General features: G+C 37.3%; 1 protein-coding gene across 5 annotated transcripts; it reads right to left on the bottom strand.

Annotated features, from left to right (window-relative positions):
* Window positions 1–85: 85 nt before the first annotated feature.
* Window positions 86–18,149, bottom strand: LOC129275289 (PAT complex subunit CCDC47-like). 5 transcript variants are annotated; one of them, XR_010295475.1, is made up of 15 exons: window positions 18,062–18,149; window positions 13,928–14,258; window positions 12,916–13,023; window positions 12,403–12,577; window positions 12,034–12,152; window positions 11,357–11,422; window positions 9,524–9,625; window positions 8,679–8,786; window positions 7,254–7,339; window positions 6,918–6,976; window positions 6,271–6,380; window positions 5,154–5,321; window positions 3,540–3,917; window positions 2,117–3,487; window positions 86–1,982 (listed from the first exon to the last, which is right to left on the bottom strand). XR_010295475.1 is itself a non-coding variant. In XM_064108585.1 (13 exons), the coding sequence occupies exons 2-13, from the start codon at window positions 14,201–14,203 to the stop codon at window positions 3,843–3,845; spliced, it is 1,452 nt and encodes a 483-aa protein (XP_063964655.1). In that variant the 5' UTR covers window positions 14,204–14,258; window positions 18,062–18,149; the 3' UTR covers window positions 86–3,842. The 5 variants fall into 5 exon arrangements, 2 of the variants coding, with proteins under 2 accessions (XP_063964655.1, XP_063964656.1); XR_010295472.1 differs by having other exon boundaries at window positions 86–3,487; XR_010295474.1 differs by having other exon boundaries at window positions 2,117–3,917.
* Between the last annotated feature and the right edge of the window lie 511 nt (window positions 18,150–18,660).

The following is an 18,660-nucleotide window of genomic DNA, read 5'->3' on the forward strand; positions in this document are numbered from 1 at the left end:
TCTTCATTATTATATCGTCACCATCATCATCATCATTTTATATCATCACCATCAGAGATAATAAATAGTAAATACACAAAAAAAATTACATTTCAAATAACTTCTTTAATTTCAATCCAAAAATGAATCAGGAATCTATACTCATTTGCAAACAATTCAATCGTTCTTTCAAAAGGAAATGATTTTGTTAACCATTGTTATCATGGAGTAGAGTAATAAAAGATGATTTTGTATTCTTACTGCAACTTTTCTGGTAAATTGGTTTACATCCAGTCTCTACTTTCAATTTGGTCTCATCCCACGCGATCTAATCCCAGTTCATAGACGTCCAGTTTTTCTAGTAAATATTTGGCCTAATTACAATCTCAATCAGGCCGTTCACCATTTTGTCTGATTTCCATATAGTTTTTACCCGTTTTGTCAAATATCCAATTGGTCTAACACCATATGATTAGGTGAACTGAATCAAATTTCCACTTGGCAACTTAAAGCAAATAAAAGACAATGTGAAAATTGGCCATGAGGCTAAATAATAAATAGACCAATTGTCAATTAGACGAAGTAATGGGTGGACTACACATTTTAGTAGGCTTAACTGATAGAAGTCCAAATATTTTTTAGCTACAATGGCATAGACAATCTGAGGATTAGACCATCTGCTAGTAGACCAAATCGATACTAACCTCTTTTCTCACATAGACATAAATTGCACAATCTTTGCCAAAAATAGCCTTCTTTTATATACAAACCATATCATAGAACGAGAACCTACACTTGTGCTACACAATCGACATTCAGAATGTGATGCTACACAGGCAGAGAATATCTAGGACAGAAATGTCTAAGTGATTATTCATACTCAACAAGAAATGTAAATTCTGTACATATTTCACTTTAAAGGCTTCGAAAATGAGGAAAATTTTTGAAAGATGAAAGAAAAGGATGGAAAAAATACAATCGAGTTAAGAATTGAAAGATAAATAATCAAATCATATCTTTTTAATAATGATATTTCTTGTAGCACATAATATTTCAAAAAAGGGAATAATGATTCATCATAACAGATATTTCCCATACATATGAATAAATTTCCAGTTGTTTTTTTCCCCAATCAAGAAGAAAGGTAATAAGTAAGAGGGATATGACATAAGTGACCCCATCCCCTATCCAATGATTTGCAATCTACGTTATCATGATAAAATCATATCACCCTTTTCATTAAAAAAAACATCATTGCTTTACTTATAAACACTGATCTTTACCAAATTGAAATAATTCATTTCCTTTTCATTGATGATTACTTTGCCAATAATATTAACTAGGACAGGACTCCAGAGCCAATCAAAGCCAGGATTAGGTTTCATAAAACTTGTTACCAATAATAAATGCTTGAAATCAACAAGACTTGACCAGTCAAATTGCATGATTTAAGAAGCCTGTAGCAATAGCTGGTAATGAGTGATAAAGAATTTTAAAACTCCATTGACATTAAATCTGTTTTTACCAACCAGTCAATTTTTTTTTTATATGTCTGTTAGAAAATTCATTATCATTTCAATGCAATTTTGTAGCTTTTGCTGGAAAAAAAAAAAATCCATCAACAATTAAGTGCATTAATGACAAAATAATTATCATTGGTTGTTAAGTGTTAAACAGAGACAAAACATAATACAACATACTAACTATACAACCCACAACTTACATTCCTACTACAATACCCTATCTTGGATCCCCCTCTCTCATCTGAATATATTTGAGCTACAATAATACATAAAATAAACTAGTATTGATGAGCATAGCTCTATGAAACCATATATACTGTATTAATAAGACAGTGGTGCCAGACCATCTCAAACAGAAGACTGAAGGGGCAGACCATTGTGTGTTAACATGGCTTGCCGTAACTTCTGAAGGTTTCCATGGCAAAGAGTGTACTGGTAGTGGTCTTAGGGGTACACCATGTATTTATTTGTGGGCATATGCTGGTCTTAAAAAGGACCACCCAAACTCGATGTTTAGACAAATGTGTTCTTGTCATCTTCAGAAGAACACACTTGTCGAAACATCGAGTTTGGGTGGTCCTTTTCAGGACCAGCATATGCCCACAAAAGAATACATGGTGTACCATGAAATCACCACACTAAGGCTTACCCCTTCAATCCCTTGATCAGGATAATCTCAGTACACAAAAGAACGGAATGGTAGACCACTGTGAGGAACAGGGCTTGCCCCTTTAATTTTTGTTTGATCAGAAAACTTGGCCACTCTTTCAGCGAAGAGTAACTGATGCTCTTTAAAACACAACTGTCCACTTATAAAGTAAGGCAAATATGAACGTGCTTGTAATAAACTCCACCAAAACAAAAAATATTATCAAGATATTCTGTGAACTTTGTTTTCTACTTTTGGTGATTGTGAACATCATCGGGACAGACCATGTCTGTGGATGTAAATTAAAGAGATACAACTGGTATACACAATTGATTATAACTTTAATTTACAATCAATTACATGGTTCACCATACATTTTATTGTACATTAGATTGTCAAACAATTGATTGCAAAACAATTAGTTGCATCTCTTAACCGTAACAAGACCCTTGGCCCTGTAACTTGAAGGAGATGCAGTTGATATTTGCGCTTTACAATTGATTGCACCTTCTATGCTACAGGGCCCAGTTGAATGTTTTCATGAAAACTTGTAACTAATACACCTTTCAGTAACTCGCTGGTCCGGACAAGGCCCAGGCTATTTTGGAGCTGCTTTCATCAGCACCAGACCAGCGCCAGGCCCACACTAGGTACCAACCAAAGAGATTATGAATGATAGCAGCACCAGGGCCAAAATTCCTCACACAAAGGTAACGATACGGAGCACGGAAACTCTGTATTATGGCGTGTTCAGTTACCATGACAATTATCCCTTTTGTACTAGAGTTTTTGAATTTGTGATCATAAAAGTAGCACGGCTCTGCTATAGTTGCTGAGCGCAATTTGTATTGTGTGGTGATTTTAGTGCTGGCCTTGTGCGGACCAAAAAATCATGAGTTAGTGAAAACGGTACCAGGTACCTTGTCAAAGGTCGAAGCAGCGTCCTTCATGCAGGAATCCCGCAACCAACCTTTCATTACAGATTCTCACACTTCATCACAGACAAAATGATGGGGAGTGCAGGCAAGCCGCTATAAAAGATGCGTAGTGCCTTAATAGCTGGATTCCCGCAAGAAAAAGAGACATTTTGACAGGATACCTAATTGGCATTGACAAATTATCCAATCAAACATGAGGATTTCAGTCGCTTATAGAGTAATGAAGTGTGATGTCATCAATTGTCACTTTTGCATTTCAGCATTTTTTATACCATATTCTGGTAGAGCATGATGGAAAACCCCCACAACACAAATGTTGTGGGAATCAGTCCGTGGGGACCCAAGATATGACCTCATGAATACCTAATTAGCCCCATTGACATCAATGTATTATTGGCCTGTTTCTAAATGTTAGGAACCAGGCCAATAATATATTGACTTCAATAGGGCTAATTATGTATTCCTGGGGTCATATCTCAGGCCCCCATGGACCGATTTTCACAAAATTTCCGAAGTGGGGGCTTTTCATCATGCTCTACGGGAATATGGTATCAAAACATGCTGAAATGCAAAAAATGTTTTTTGTGACATCTTCACTTTGGTACTCTATTACAATTCATTGAAAATCATTGACAAGATCGACATTAGACGCTCCACTAAGCCTACTTGTATCAGAGAAATATGGATGTGAACTAGAATTGACGGGTGATATGGTGCTAAAGTCTTGGCTGAGAGAGGGATCCTAGTAGCTCTCTATGTACCTCGGACCTTGATCTGCTTCATGTTGGGGTTCATACGTTTACGCATGTCCTTCTTGTATTGCTTATCCTGTTAACGGGGATAGAGGAAGAAAGAGGGGAAGAAAAAAAATAACAAGGAGTTAGGGTTAGGGATTGCTGTGAGAAACGTATTAACAAATTTCAATTACAAATTTGCACTTAATAATAGATCAATTTCATGTACGACAAATGGATTTATACTGTACTTTGTGTTGCAAACATGACAACAATCACTTGCAACTTCAAGTGCAACTGTTGAATTATTTAGGGATCTGAAGTTGATTTGCATTTTTACTGAAACACCCCTAAGACATTACATCACAGGGAGGACAAAGTCAGGTTATATGTTGCATGATAAAAGAAGATGTAACTTAATGAAAAGGGTTGATTACTCACAAACACTTGCATACTAGAAGTGTGAATGTGGGGAAGAGGGGTGAGGTTTGAGTCCCATCTCTATACCCCTCTCGCTTTTATTTCTCAAATGTATTCAATTATTATTTTACAATATACAAATAGCGAATAGGCATGAGTGCGATGGTGCGAGATTTTGCATGAGGTGAAAGAAAGATGCTCTATTCAACGAGGCGTTAGCCAAATTGAATAGAGTGTCTCTTTCTTTCACCGAATGCGAAATCTCGCACCATTGCACGAATAAGAATATTCGCTATTTGTGTTGTACAACGCCTCAGAATTTAGCGAAAATATATTTAAAAAAAAACATGAGTTTTTAGCTGCAGTAATCTATGAATAGGGAGCAAAAAAAATGAAAGCGAAAAGCAAAATTCCACAAGCGCACATGACCTTGGGCCGCATTGCGCATTTTGCCAGCAGGTTTATACGCGTATTGCATCTTCATTTTTACTGAGCGCAATGAATTAGATCGTATTGTGACGTCACCTCCTAAAGCCGTACAAAGGTATATTTTGGACGGTATGTATTGTGTGCAACGATACAAATGTTTGACATTCAGCCTCCCATTTGCTCGCATACAACAAGCTAAGTAGGCGTTGTACAACATTAAAAATCTAATTGAATTTGTTTGTATATCTGAGACCCCTTTACACACAACATAGTGCTTGATCATTGGGATGATTTTTACAATTTCAATTTGTGCAATCAAGTGTACACATCAACTTTATTATCAATCTCAAACCTTTGTGTTTATAAAGACACCTGTTGGCTTTTATGTTCTACACAGTATGCCAAATATACATATAGAAATCCCTATGAGGTGTACAGTATATATCCCACTAATATAAAAACATTTAAAATGCTGACTGACCTCAAGGCGGCGGGCCTTGTCAGGATCATCCTCGTTGAGAAGACGTTCCTTCTCGGCGCGACGTTTGTCTTCACGACGCTGCTGGGCAAGCTCCTGCCTCTGGGCGTGGGCAAGCTTGACGTAAGATTCGGAAACTTTGGCACGGATCCTCTCGGCTTTCATCTTGCCCTGGATCAGTATCAATGAATATTATAAAACATTATCAATGTTAGCTCCCTGGTTTCAGCTTGGATACTTCTTTATCCAAAGGATGCTTCAAATAGATGACTTAAAATCACACCGAGGCACAATGTGCCCATATCAATAAACATGTAATTTTATTGATGGATTCCAACTTGCATGCCTTCCCTGTGCCAAAGAATACTAGTGGGATCCAAACACATGACCTCCTGATTAAAAAGCAAGAGTCAGAACTGTTACGACATAAAGCCTAACTCTCCAGTCAATGGAGTATTATGATGGTTTGAAATTACTGATTCTTTTAAAAAATTTATAAATAGAATGTACGTATAGATAATTCAAGTCTTGACCTAGTACAATGTTCGAGAGGGACCGGCAGAGTTTTACAAAGCAGTTTGTACAGTTATGCACAGCCACATAAACAACTGGAATATGAAGTGCAAAAGTGTGCACTAAAAATATTTGATTTGATTTGATTTGATTTGATTTTTATTCACCAACGATAACAACATATTTACAGATGTTTACATATTACATTATTATGTCATGCATATAAATATTACAGAAATGAAACATACATGTATATGTTAAGAGCTGATAATATTTCATGACATCTTAACGTTTGACTATGAATGATTTCATGCAAACTAAACAAATTATGCAGTTTCAATATTCTATCAACATCTGCATATTTCAAATCCAGCTAAAGCAAAAATAGAAATAATCAAAGATCTCTTACACGATGCTTAGAATCTGAACAAATTTTCACAAATTGATTGCATCGACACACTTTACAATCAATAATAAAATAAATTGTTAAGCATCATGTTCCAGGACCCAGGAAACCCTTTGTGGCTTGCCATATTTCTGTCATTCGCAAAATCCTTTGCAATTCTGAGGACAGCTTTGTGAAACAGACCCCAAGGAATGTACTGACCTCCTTAGAAAGACGGAACCTCTTGATCTTATCAACAAGGTAGATAACCATCTTCATCATAGGTAGCATGTCTTCGATGTCGCTCTTAGCGCTTCGTCCATTACCGGGGACTGGTGATGAAAGAACGAAATATACAAATATGTTTACATGTTGCTTGTACCTTTTTCATTTTTGTTTGTTTTGGTTTTCGAAAGGAGAGAACTAATTAATACCGCCCAATTGATCAATATTAATAACTTCCTTTATGTTTAAAGAGGATTGCCACCAAATCACAATACATAACAATAATGATTTCATAATTTCAATGAGGGATAAAACATGTTTTTAGATTATCATTATAGGAGTTGAAACATTTTTATATAAATAAAAAACATAAGAAAAGGTGAATGTGTTAGGTCATCACTCTCTCATTTGCATAGTACCGCCCATAATGCATTTATTAATATTTTTAGAATTTAAGCAGAAATCAAAAGTATCATTAAAGTTAGCATTTAAACTTTATTTTACGTCTGGTTTGGAAGACATTTACAGTGTTCTGCTCCCAGACTATTAAAAAAAACGTTGTCTTGGAGTGGGGCTGGCCGTTACAAATTAATGACACTCATGATGGTGTAGCCTTTTAAAATAAACATACATGTATATCTCACCTTTGAAGTTACAAATGAGCACCTTTTCAGTGGGAGGCATTGTAGTTGGCTGTTCATCCCTGCAGTGAATATATATAAAATGTACAATCAATTATAATTACTGATCATGAACAATACCATTATCATTGTGTATTCTTCTTCTACTACTAATGCTACTGCTGCTACTACTTCTACCGCTACTACTAGTAGCAGTAATATTTACAAGTAGCAGTAGTAGTTTCATCATTATCACTATTATCATCATTATCATCAGTGATATCGATATTATACAGTCATCAACAACATCTCCCTCATTATCATCATTATTATAAACCAAAGGAACAGTAATCTACTTACTCAGCCGCAGGTTTTGGGCCAGAAAATTGGTCCGAGATATGCATATAATCAAACATTTCTGGATGGCTGTTCAAACAGTTCAGAACCTGTAACAAAGATTTAAAACCATGAAAGAATGAAATACAGACAAGTTTCAATAATGGTATAGAGATATTAATTAAGGACCTCAAAAATAATTTGTTCACGGTTCTTCTTGATAATTATTCTATAGCAAAATTTGCAAATCGCGAACAGTTTGTTGGAGCACACTGTGGCTTCAACATTTTTCTTCAATATAATGATTCAAATAGGGCTCATTTGATCAGCTTCAATTCTTTAGATTTGGAATTGGTCATGTTTATTTCGGTTTTTAATTTATTTATTCATTTACTACATTTTTCTCTTTTTTGGAGGGGGCTGCATTGTTTCTTTTATTGCTCATGCATGAAAAAACAAGGAAATAAAAGACATAAAGAAAGTCTACAGAAGCTGGAATTTCCCATTTTCCTTTGAAAAAAAAAACAGCAACGTTTTACATTTCCATTTTTGCTAATTAACAGATTTAACTGAATATCTTTCATCAATTTTTCTTTTAGCATAAAATGAAAAATTTGGTGTTGATCAATGAAAAAAAAGACTTGTTGCCGGGACAGTGTCAAAGGAAATGTATTTTTATGTGATTTTTATTTTTTACATTTTTTTTTAATTTTACAAACTTAGAATAGGGTATTCGTGCTATGTAACACAATCTTAAATTGTATGTCCAACATCAAGATCTTTAGCAGCACCAATAATAAACTTGAAATCACCCATCACATCCAGATTTTTTTTCTTCTGATAGATTTTGCAAGATTTTCAAGACCACATCAACAATCCATGCATTTCATAATGCAGGCCATTATTGTGAGGTCCTTCATATGCACTAATCCTGAGAGACTGTTCAACCAAAGTGTACTCGACACCTTGCATTTATCACGTTTCTCTTTAAAAGTGATTATTAACAATGCCATTTTGATTCAGGGACCTTATTGTTTGCTATAATGTTTCTTAAATGTTCTTTATTCTTTCCTGCACCTGGAATTCATCTTGAGGTTAATTACTTCTTAAATTTCTCAAAACCCACTCGTGGCACATGCTATATTATCTATGTCCAGGGAAAAGTGGTCGACTCAATAGCCTCTCTCTCGCTGGTGGCACATGTGTTAAGAAAGCGACAAATTATCGGGCAAAACCACAAAATGTTGTGAATTTATCTAAAATTAAGGGGGGCGTTTCATCAACATTTTTGTCCGAGAAGGCAGATCCGTCGACTTTCCATGCTTTTAATTGGCTGAGCACTGTCACTTTATTCACTGTCACTTTGTTCACTGTCAGATAAAATGGGACTTGTCTGATAAAATGTCCGACAAGTCCTTTCGTGTAACACTCTCCAAGCTTCTGACTTACCTTAGTGTCCAGAACCCCATTGACAACCTCTCCTAATTCAGCTAGTACTACTGTGCTTGCAGGTAACCCAAATTTATCACCACTCCTCTTATCGCCACAATACTGACCCTGAATAGCAGAAGAAAGGTATTAAACATAATAATGCTAATAATAATAATATGCAACATTTATATTGTGGCATTTCAAGGAATAAATTCCTGCCAGGTACCCATTTATCTCACCTCGGTTGAGTGCAGCATAATGTGGATGAATTTCTTGCTGAAGGAAATTATGCCATGGCTGGGATTCGAACCCACGACCCTCTGTTTCAAAGTCAGAAGACTAATCCACTGGGCCACAATGCTCCATAGGTAGCAGTAGAAGTAGCTGTATGTATTCTTTAAGTTGGCATTTGCATAGTTGTGATTGATGTCTCCTGCCTCTGCGACCTGTCTATACTGTGTCAAATCCCATTGACTTGGTACACAGAAAGTTGCTGAGCTATGCCGCACCACGTCTATACTCTGTACAAGCCTTTACAAAGAATCTTACCACCAGCAAATAAATATGCAGGGGCTAAGGCTGATTTAGTCTCTGAAACACAAAAACGTCCCACTCCCCCTAAATTACCACTGCATTCAATATAAAAGGTGACTTGGGGTAAACAGGGCCCCAGTACATAAAACCTTCTATTATGGTAGCTTTGTACCCCAACGGTAACTACCATGGTTACAATGTTCATCCAATCCTATCAAAGATTTCATGGAAGTTACCCTTTGATGTCAAAGTTACCATGTAAGGGAGCCTTGGTGAAACAAGCATTACCCCTATACAGAATCTGATAGTCCCCCCTCCCCCCTGCTTACCAGATCCTGCATCTCCTTCAGCATGCGGTTGGCGATCTTCTTGTTCCCAAAGAACAGGACAAAGCTATCCATAGCATCAGAATCCAAGGTCACCGTCACTTTCTGTGTAATGCAAGTGTAATCAGAGTAATACATTTAGGGTGTATTCAATGTTGATTTTTAAATTTAAACAACATGAATCATGACTGAAAACTCAATTACAAAAGACGGAGCACAAACACAATGATTGATGCACAGTTCAGTGTTGAAAATATAAAGCTGATTACTTTTCAATCATCTTAAAATTTCCCGCTTTCGTTAACCGCAGCTTTAGTGCGCAGTGTGACCCATCACAAGAAAGGTCAATTCTGGCACCCGTTTCTGTAGGCTTCCACTGTGAGAGCAAATTTAAAGACATGTCAAAACTCAATTGTGTTAAATGTCGCATTCGCGATGACGAAAGTCGTAAAATCTAGGCTGATCGCGTTTACAAACGCATTTTTTTCAACGTTTAAATTCTTTCTCCAAATCATGATTTCAAAGATGTTTACTTTTGCGGCCGGGAATGGAGGACATTGAACACATCCTTTGTGTCTCATTATATCCACGTTTTGTAATCACATTTTCAATCATGATTCATGTTGCCATTTAAAATTCGAAACCGACATTGAACACACCCTAAGAAAGCAATTCAAAGTTACAATCTATATCATTCATCACAGATGGTTCCCCACAGTCAGTCCAATTATTTTACTCCTATCATAATTTTTTTCCTGAAGAGAATGGTCACTATTCTGAAATCTAGCTTGAAAATAGAGCATTAGCTTCCCCATAGTGATTATCTTGTTTCTTTATAAAGGCATTTGTTTTCTGCATTTATCTTTGTCGTTGTCCCTATTTATAATTGTCATTCTATTTGTCGTCATGCTCTATTTTTCCCAGTATTCCCAGAACATTGGTTGGTTGGGCAGAGGGACCATCTGGGTCCCGTAACACAAAGGTTAGCGATTGATTGTATGCTTGATTTTTACGATTGATTGTACATTGAAGTCAATGGAATCAATCGTAGAAAAAATGTTCTACGATCATTGCTAAGTTTTGTGTTACGGGCCCCAGGTTACAGTGATTATTAAAGTTTCCTCTCCTCTTTCCCGGCTTCCAACTGATGCACTGGGCAAAGTGCTACAAAATATTGCATTTTTAGGATATTCTATGTAATTTTATATTGTTGTTGTAAATTGAATGTGTTTGATGTGCTGAAATGAATAATCACACTTTACAAGGGCACTGCACAAAATGAACAATATGTTTACACATGCTAGCTTCAATAATCTATTCGAAGCACATGTCAGTAATTAAGTGATTGGTTCAATCACAGAGAGGCTATAGCCCCTCTCACCAATTGGTTTCAGAATCCAAAGTGACACAATGAAAGACCAATGAAAATGAGGTGGGATTAAACAAACTTTCCATTTTATCACACATGTCCTTCACAGGAATGCTTTTAGCAACTGACTTGATCACAAAAAAGCTACAGTAAGTTGAAATCAAAATTTTAAATGACTGGAATAATCTAACACCCACACACAGATTCCACGGGGATATCCAGGCAAGTGGTGGATAATCTGAACATGGCACACATGGAAAACACCGTGTTCATATTATCTCATCTCAAATTTTTGCCCACGCCCAGATTGTGCTTGTTTAAAGGGCACTATTCTTGTTTGCAAACCAGGTATTCCGGAAAGCGAAGAGAATGGTGTATTCCAATAGGAAGCTGGAAGCAAGAGGATGTCAGAGTGCGTCTTGCTATCAAACAATCCCTTGAAACAAATGACAGGTAATAATACTCACTATTTCATCTGCCGCTGGATGCATGGTACGTGATATTGCACTCAGGAGATCTTGTCTCTTTAAAAACTGACAAAGATAAAGGGAAAAACAAATTGAAATTTTGTCATTTGTATCTTCAGGCTATAACCACTCTCCCTTATTCTAGTAATTAAAAGGTGGTTTACGAGCCATGGGTCTCACTTGATTTTGCGACCAATAAAACATACATGATGACATTTGTCCCTTGTTTAAACACAATTGATGCAGAAATAAGGAAAAGGCTTATAATTAAACTTTTTGACCCCTCGGTGACCTTTAACCTCACCATTGTTATAATATAAGTCACAATTGTGGTATTATCCAAGGATGATTTGTACGTGTGCACACAATTGACTCAGAAATAAAGAAATGGGAGCAAGTTAAACAAGCACTTGCAACATTTTCGTAACAAGAAAAATGACGCACATGGCCTCCCAATATTTGATCTTTTGACCCCTAGATCACCATCATTTCCTCAAATTTCAAGGGTAAATGTTTATTCCTTATACTCATCAACATAATGGAGCATCACTGGCAACAAATAAAGAAAAGTATGCCTTGGGGGTAAAGCAAAAACTAATAATAAGTTCATAATTCAGCTTTACTTGCATGTATGGAAGAGGAAAATCCTGCCTGGGTGTGTCCTAGTTCTGACTTACCTTTAGTTCGACAAGCATTCCTTCACAGAACACTCTCCCTGAACACCAGAGACAGTATCTGTTCTCGCTTTGCTTTAACAGGTTCACCGATGTAGGCATCTCCTTTGAGCCATCATCACCTTAAAAAACAGAACATTGATGTTTTATTAGTGTCAGGGGTCTGTACTTGAAAGGGACTAGAAAATCTTAGTTATGTGTGCACCAAAATATACTGTCCTCAAAGTCCAATCTATCCATCCCTCAATCTATCTATCTATCTACCCACCCATCCTTCCATCTATCCTCCCATCCATCCATCCATCCTCCCTCCATCTATCCTCCCTCCATCTATCCACCCATCCATTCATCTGCCCACTCATTCATTCTTACCCACAAGAGCAAAGTTGGCTTCCAGGAGTTCCTTGTGGCAGTTGAGCCAAGCTGTGGCAAGTCTTTGGTTCTTTGACTTGCCATTCATGTAGTTTAGAAGGTAAGCTGCTACACCAGCCAACATCAACAGCTCCAAGTAGTAGCTGTCCCAGCTGTTTCGCAGATGAAGGGGGACCTGTGAGGAATGAAAACATACAGATAATATTAAAAGTCAAATTCACTCTGAGGCAAACATATATGCAAATTTTAAACTGCTTGATAAAATGAACAAATGCTAATCAAGCATATTCTGTTGCAAGAAACAATCTACATTAATTTATGATTTCGAGTAACGATATTAGGAGCTAAAATAAAGTTAACTTGCACATATTTCCTATAATGCGCAAAAAGACAATGAGCAACCAAAACATTAAAAACACCTAAAAAACTCTGCCCAAGTCTCTCTGACAAAAACGGTCCAATGAAAATGAAGTTCAAAAGTTCAAAGTTGGCCTCTCCAGAATATTACTGTACCTTGGTGATTTCAAGATCAGGAGACTCTTTCCCTTTTCCCTTGGCAGGTCGCTCCTCAAAGTTCTCAAATTCTTCTGTATCCTGGAAGTGGTCAAATTCATCTTCATCCTAACAAGAGAAAAGAGAAACAAATTCTTGATATACATTACCTGCACAAAAGATTCTATGACACTGAGTAGTTAAAAGGCCAAGTAACAGAAACAATCATTTACCTGGCAGTATAGCTGTTTTACACATATATATATATATATTCACAGGTTTGCACATAAACATACATGTACGCACATCAACATGCATGAGAACGTCTACAGAAAATTATGTTGACTTTACATATATATTACCAAGATTATTTTCAATCAAGTGTAGTTATTCATTAGATGGAAACCAGGGGCCTGAAACACATACCTTAGAGATTAATTCTACAGATTATTAGTATGCTTGATTCAAGGTAATCAAGGAAATGCATTAGCCATATGATCAACGCTAAGTTATGTGTTCAATTTAATAATTTAATCAGCCAACAGGCAGATAATTCAATATGTTCACAATGAAACAATATATAAAGGTCTTGGAGTTAAGCTCAGAAGTTAGTGAACACCACCACAAAATGCACTCCTTCATACTGAGTGCTGAATGTTAACAGCATTACAATTTTTGACAAGCCCAGATTAACAAACTTTATTGAATGTAATTCACCGAACTTGCCCGGTAGAGACACCTAGCTGACCGGCGAATCCAAAAGATTGCATGATCTTTGATGTCAATGATGGAACAATGCAATATTCCATCAATGACATTAGGGAATAGTAAACTTTCTTCAGTGGGCATTTTGTCTCAACAGCGAAGCTAGAATATATTTGATCATGTGATGCTATTTGAACCAATCACTATACAGGATTTAATTTATGTAGGATATAAATTATCATATTAATGGAGATGAAGGATTGTTAATTCTTTTGCATTAGATCTGGGACTTGTAAAATAAAAGTTAAGATATAAAAAAAATTCTTACTTCCAGCATATCCTCATCATCATCACCAAATTCATCTCTATCGATGACATCCTCCCCATCTTCAGTCATCATATCATCAAACTCCCTGTCATCCTCCTCTTCCTCTTCAGTCTCCACGGCGATGAAGTCTTCATCCTCATCTTCATCCAAGTCTTCAAACTCTGCAAATTCATTGTCTTCAATCTCAGCCTTGTGGGGTGCCCCCTTGGACTGGACCAGGGCCGGGAGACTTATTCCAAGAATAAGTAAAACCAGGAGAAATTTTAAGAGATGCATTTTCCCCTTTCTCTTCTCACGAGTAGCCGAACTAATTATTGCTCAATTGACAGCCCTGTAGAAAAAAGAGATATAAGTACATAAATCATGGATCTAATATTGGTACAAAATATGAATAAAATGAAAATATTGCAACTATTCATGTGCCCTTAATTTGACATTTTTCACACAAAAGAAATTTAGGAAATCATATTCTGGGATTTTAATTAAGGTTCTTTTTCTTCTTCACGTAACAGTACAGGCGACTGTCTGGTGTATTATCTATGGTTACGGAAAAGGTTAGATGCAGGATCCTCTGTTCACTGATCTAGCTGAAGAGTTACTAGCTAGACAATTGAAACCACGCTGTGTTGGCGTTCTGATCGTCCAGCTGAGATATCAGGCCATTGACATTTCGTAACTCCTTTCCACGACAAAAGCCAAGCCAAGATTCGTGTTTCCATTGTCAAAAGGGTAACACGAATGTGATTGGCTGGCACGTCCGTACTCTCCCCGGTATTACAAACATGATGGCGAACGATCGAAGAAGAGCCTGATCCTGAATGTTAGTCATAAATATTTGGTATTTTCCAGCTTATATTTCGGAAAGGTGGTAAGCTGATTATAGCCCATTTCCTCTATATTATTGCACCCCTTTTCATCCATCAAAAGCAAGAATTACGCAGTAATCCTAGCGCACCCTTTCTTCAGGCATAGACGCTGTGGTTAAGCGTTGGTCCAACCTCCACCATTACGAGCCCAATAACCATTATCAGTCTATTGACAGAGCAGAGGGGATACATGTATGTAGATCTACATATACATGTACCGTGGAGCCAGACAAAGTCTCAGCGGAGCATATCCCTGACAGAAATAGACCTAGGCCTTATTCGCTATAATCAGTCTATATCAGGAGTTGCGTTGTATTCTAAAACTAAAAGTAGATCTAACCTAAGCCTTAGCTGTCTTTTTGGGTGCAAATAATGTAGTCCCCTAAAACCCAAGATTACCCTTGTCTTGAAAAGCTTGTCATGTGTGCATAACCCCTTGGCCTTGTCTTGGGTTGTGTTGGTTGGTATAAAATTGTATTGTAGACATGCAGACATGCTTGGGGCAACACCGTGGCATGCACTGTCTCCAGTCTTCCCGAAAATTGGGAAATTCGACTTTTTCCAGGAAAGGTTCGGGAAATGAAAAAATTCCAGGAAATTCCGGGGAATCCGAAAATTTTGTTCCAATTTTTCAAAGACATGTCATGAAGACATATGAACATGAAAGATAAGAGCAGTTAATAGATCTAGGCCCTAAGTCTTTTTAACTTAATTTTACTTTTAGAGCCAGAGGGCGTGATTACGATTTATACATGAAAAAAAAAAATTAAAAATCAAATTCCTTGTCTTGATTTTGGTCACTTAACTTTAGTTCCAACATGTTAGACCAAATTTAGGCTATTGTAACTCATATGATGGTGGGCCCCAAGTCTGCGCACCTAACAATTTGAGTTAAGATTGAACATGAATTTCTTATTTCACGAAATCTTTCAGTTAATAATGTTCCTTATATAAGTGTACCAAATTTCTCATTAAAAAAATGAAAGGAAATATACCATTTTCTTGAAAAAACATCGGGCTGTCATTTTCAGATTGAAAAAAAAATGGTACCCAATGTCTGCGCACCCATTCACTTTGCACAAGATTCAGGGATTTTGATGAGAAAGGCTGCATTTTGAGGCCGTCACACGAAATGTCCTAAATTCATTATTTTTCCATCATTTTGAGTTGGATTTTTTAATGAATACCTGTGTAAAGTTTGTGCTCGTTGTAGTGCTGTTGTCGGGAACAAAAATCCATGTCAACATGTCGCTTAAAAATTAATCCCGACATCGACAATGTCGACATGAAAAAGGGACCGTAATTTAGCCTAGGCTCCCTAACATAAAAAAAAATCATTCGATCGTGGAACATAACACTCTCAATCAAATGTATTCACCTTGACACGAGTGATATCCCATGCACACTAGATCTAGATCTATGATACAGGCTCAGTTCGGGAAAACATGTTTTCACTAAGCTAGAGTGAATTCACTTTTTCTGGAGAATCAAGTTTTTGTACCACGATCCGGTGACCGGTCTCGAAGGCATTGCGCAATAACACTCGGAGCCAATTTGAGAATCATCAATTACAACAGTGATCATTGCGTATTTTACGCTGGTACACATGTGCTGCAAATGCAAACTCCTCAAATTGACAATAAAAAATAATGAAATTGACCGATAATTTTAGTATCACTTCCGCGGCGATCCGTGCAACGATCTCCAAACAAAGGAAGGGAAGTTTACTGTGACTTCGTGATATGAAGTAAGCGCTCAATTGCGGCGGTCACAACTTTGAAAAAAACACGTGTTCGCTGCTGCTCACGTTTATGTGAAAAGTAATGCATTGAGGAGCAACGTATTATCGAGCACAGTGAATAGTGATGGGTACATATTTCCGTGGATGGGTAAGGTGAATGCTATTACGCTACGCTCGCTATAGCGCTAGATATAGATCTAGAGCGATCGTCGGGATCGACGAGGGCGGCTCGATCGGGCAGGCCGGCCGGCCCCGCACTGACGCATTTCTGCAGCCGCGCAGCTCGCAGGTATTCTTTTTTCATTTAATGCGCTGCTAAGCTGAATAAACCTTTTAATCGCGCCAATTACTGTGGATAAATGCTTCTAACTTTTCAGCTAAGCTTTACACTCGTGACTTTAGGCTAGACCCCTTTATGTTTACATGTCGATGTGGGTGCGTGCATGTCGACATGTCGGAAACATTGAAAATCCTTCGTATGTCGACATCAATGTCGATATGAGGCCTATCGACAACAGCACTAGCTCGTTGCGTATCTTCTTTTACTAGAATCGCGCACATACTCGTGTGCGCAGACAAGGGGGACTGCGCAGACTTGGGGGAACTTGCCATACTTATTGCTAGACCAAAAGCTTCGGTCTCTGTTATGTTGGTTGTTCCGCTGAACTCCGTTGGCTCCACTCACCAAAATACAGAGACCGAAGTTCTAGCTGGATCTGTACAGGGGACTCGATGGCCCTATGTTCATGTATTAAGTTCGGTTAAAACAGGGAAGTGAAGTTGCGCGACAGCCGAAGTACATTGTAAGTCACTGTTTTTTCACCTTTTTAAGTTTATTATTCCGCGTTTTGCCTTTTGGTGCATTTCAGGCCAAAACAGAATAATAATCTTTATTTTGGTAGGCCTACACTACAGCCCCGGCTACATTTCTTTTTATATATTTTTATGAAACAACAAAAATCGATGAGCCCCGTCGGGTGGATTTTGCATTGTTAACCCCCTAAATTGCCCTAATGGTGGCTGCACGATAGCGAGCCGTCTGTGTACAAGGAGAAATTAAAAAATAAAAATAAAAAATGTTTAAAAAATAACTCTTCGAAACAGACGGCTGCCAGACATGCCAGATGTTCAACTTATTGCCAAATTTTTGTTAAAATAAAACTTGAAAATTCCAGGAAATATCTAAACTTCTATGAATTTCGGGAAATTTGGGATTCACTTTCGGGAAATTGATAGGGTCTTTCTGACAAAATTCTGAGGCTGAGCTGTGGAAACACTGACTCACTCACTGAGACTGAGTGACACCGCCCCGCGGCACCGCGTTCCGTCCGTCCGACTCGAACTCAGCTCAGTCAGAGTCATGACTCGGACAGTCGGAGTTCGACGGACGAACGCAAAGTCGAGGAGAGACTAGTTAAGCAGATGCTACATTACCCCAAAGTCAAAGATTTGAATGAAAATTCATATAAGATACATTTATTTGGAATAGTACATTTGAAAATGACGCAAGAAAGCACATTATTTTACCTTAATCAGTGGCGGAACCAGCGCTTGAATGAGTTCTCTTCCACGCTAAATTGTTATTTAAATTTCAGTCTAAATATTTACGTTGTCTTTAAACTCTTCAAATTATCGCAAGGAAACGTATAATATCGATGGTTAAATGTTGATACAGATATATACCGTATATATGTGTGTATATATATAACTTATAATGAAATAAAATGGGAACAAAAATGCAATATTATTTCATATTTTTTTCGAGAACAAATCTAAAACAAATTGAAAATAGACTATCAAACAGTAATCGGTTTTTATTTTTAACGGTTCAAGAATAACCGGAGTTCTGATTTGAGATCCGGAAAAAGATGGGTGGTAGCGCCAACGCCACAACAAATTCAATTCAATTCATGAACAATTAAATTCAATTTAAGTTGCATAAGGCCTATTTGTTATTTTCATTATCGGGGTAATTAAAAAAGGGAATTAAGAGAGTGTGTGCAAGAGAGACAGAGTAATATTTACAAGAGGAATATTCTACCAGTGGCAGATACAGGGGGTGTAGTTCCTTATGTAGCCAATTTCAGGGTTTCGTGAGGCACACCCCCCATCCCGGCCCCCATCAA

This window comes from Lytechinus pictus, chromosome 13 (genome assembly GCF_037042905.1).
Source record: "Lytechinus pictus isolate F3 Inbred chromosome 13, Lp3.0, whole genome shotgun sequence".
Lineage (NCBI taxonomy): Eukaryota > Metazoa > Echinodermata > Echinoidea > Temnopleuroida > Toxopneustidae > Lytechinus > Lytechinus pictus.

What these genes read in the sequence shown, in the direction of transcription:
- LOC129275289 (XM_064108585.1), bottom strand. Translation starts at nt 14,203, where the DNA reads ATGCATCTCTTAAAATTTCTCCTGGTTTTACTTATTCTTGGAATAAGT. An exon ending in GAATGCTTGTCGAACTAAAG is followed by an intron (nt 11,423 to 12,033) that starts GTAAGTCAGAAC and finishes TATCTTTGTCAG; the next exon opens with TTTTTAAAGAGACAAGATCT. An exon ending in ATCCAGCGGCAGATGAAATA is followed by an intron (nt 9,626 to 11,356) that starts GTGAGTATTATT and finishes TGCATTACACAG; the next exon opens with AAAGTGACGGTGACCTTGGA.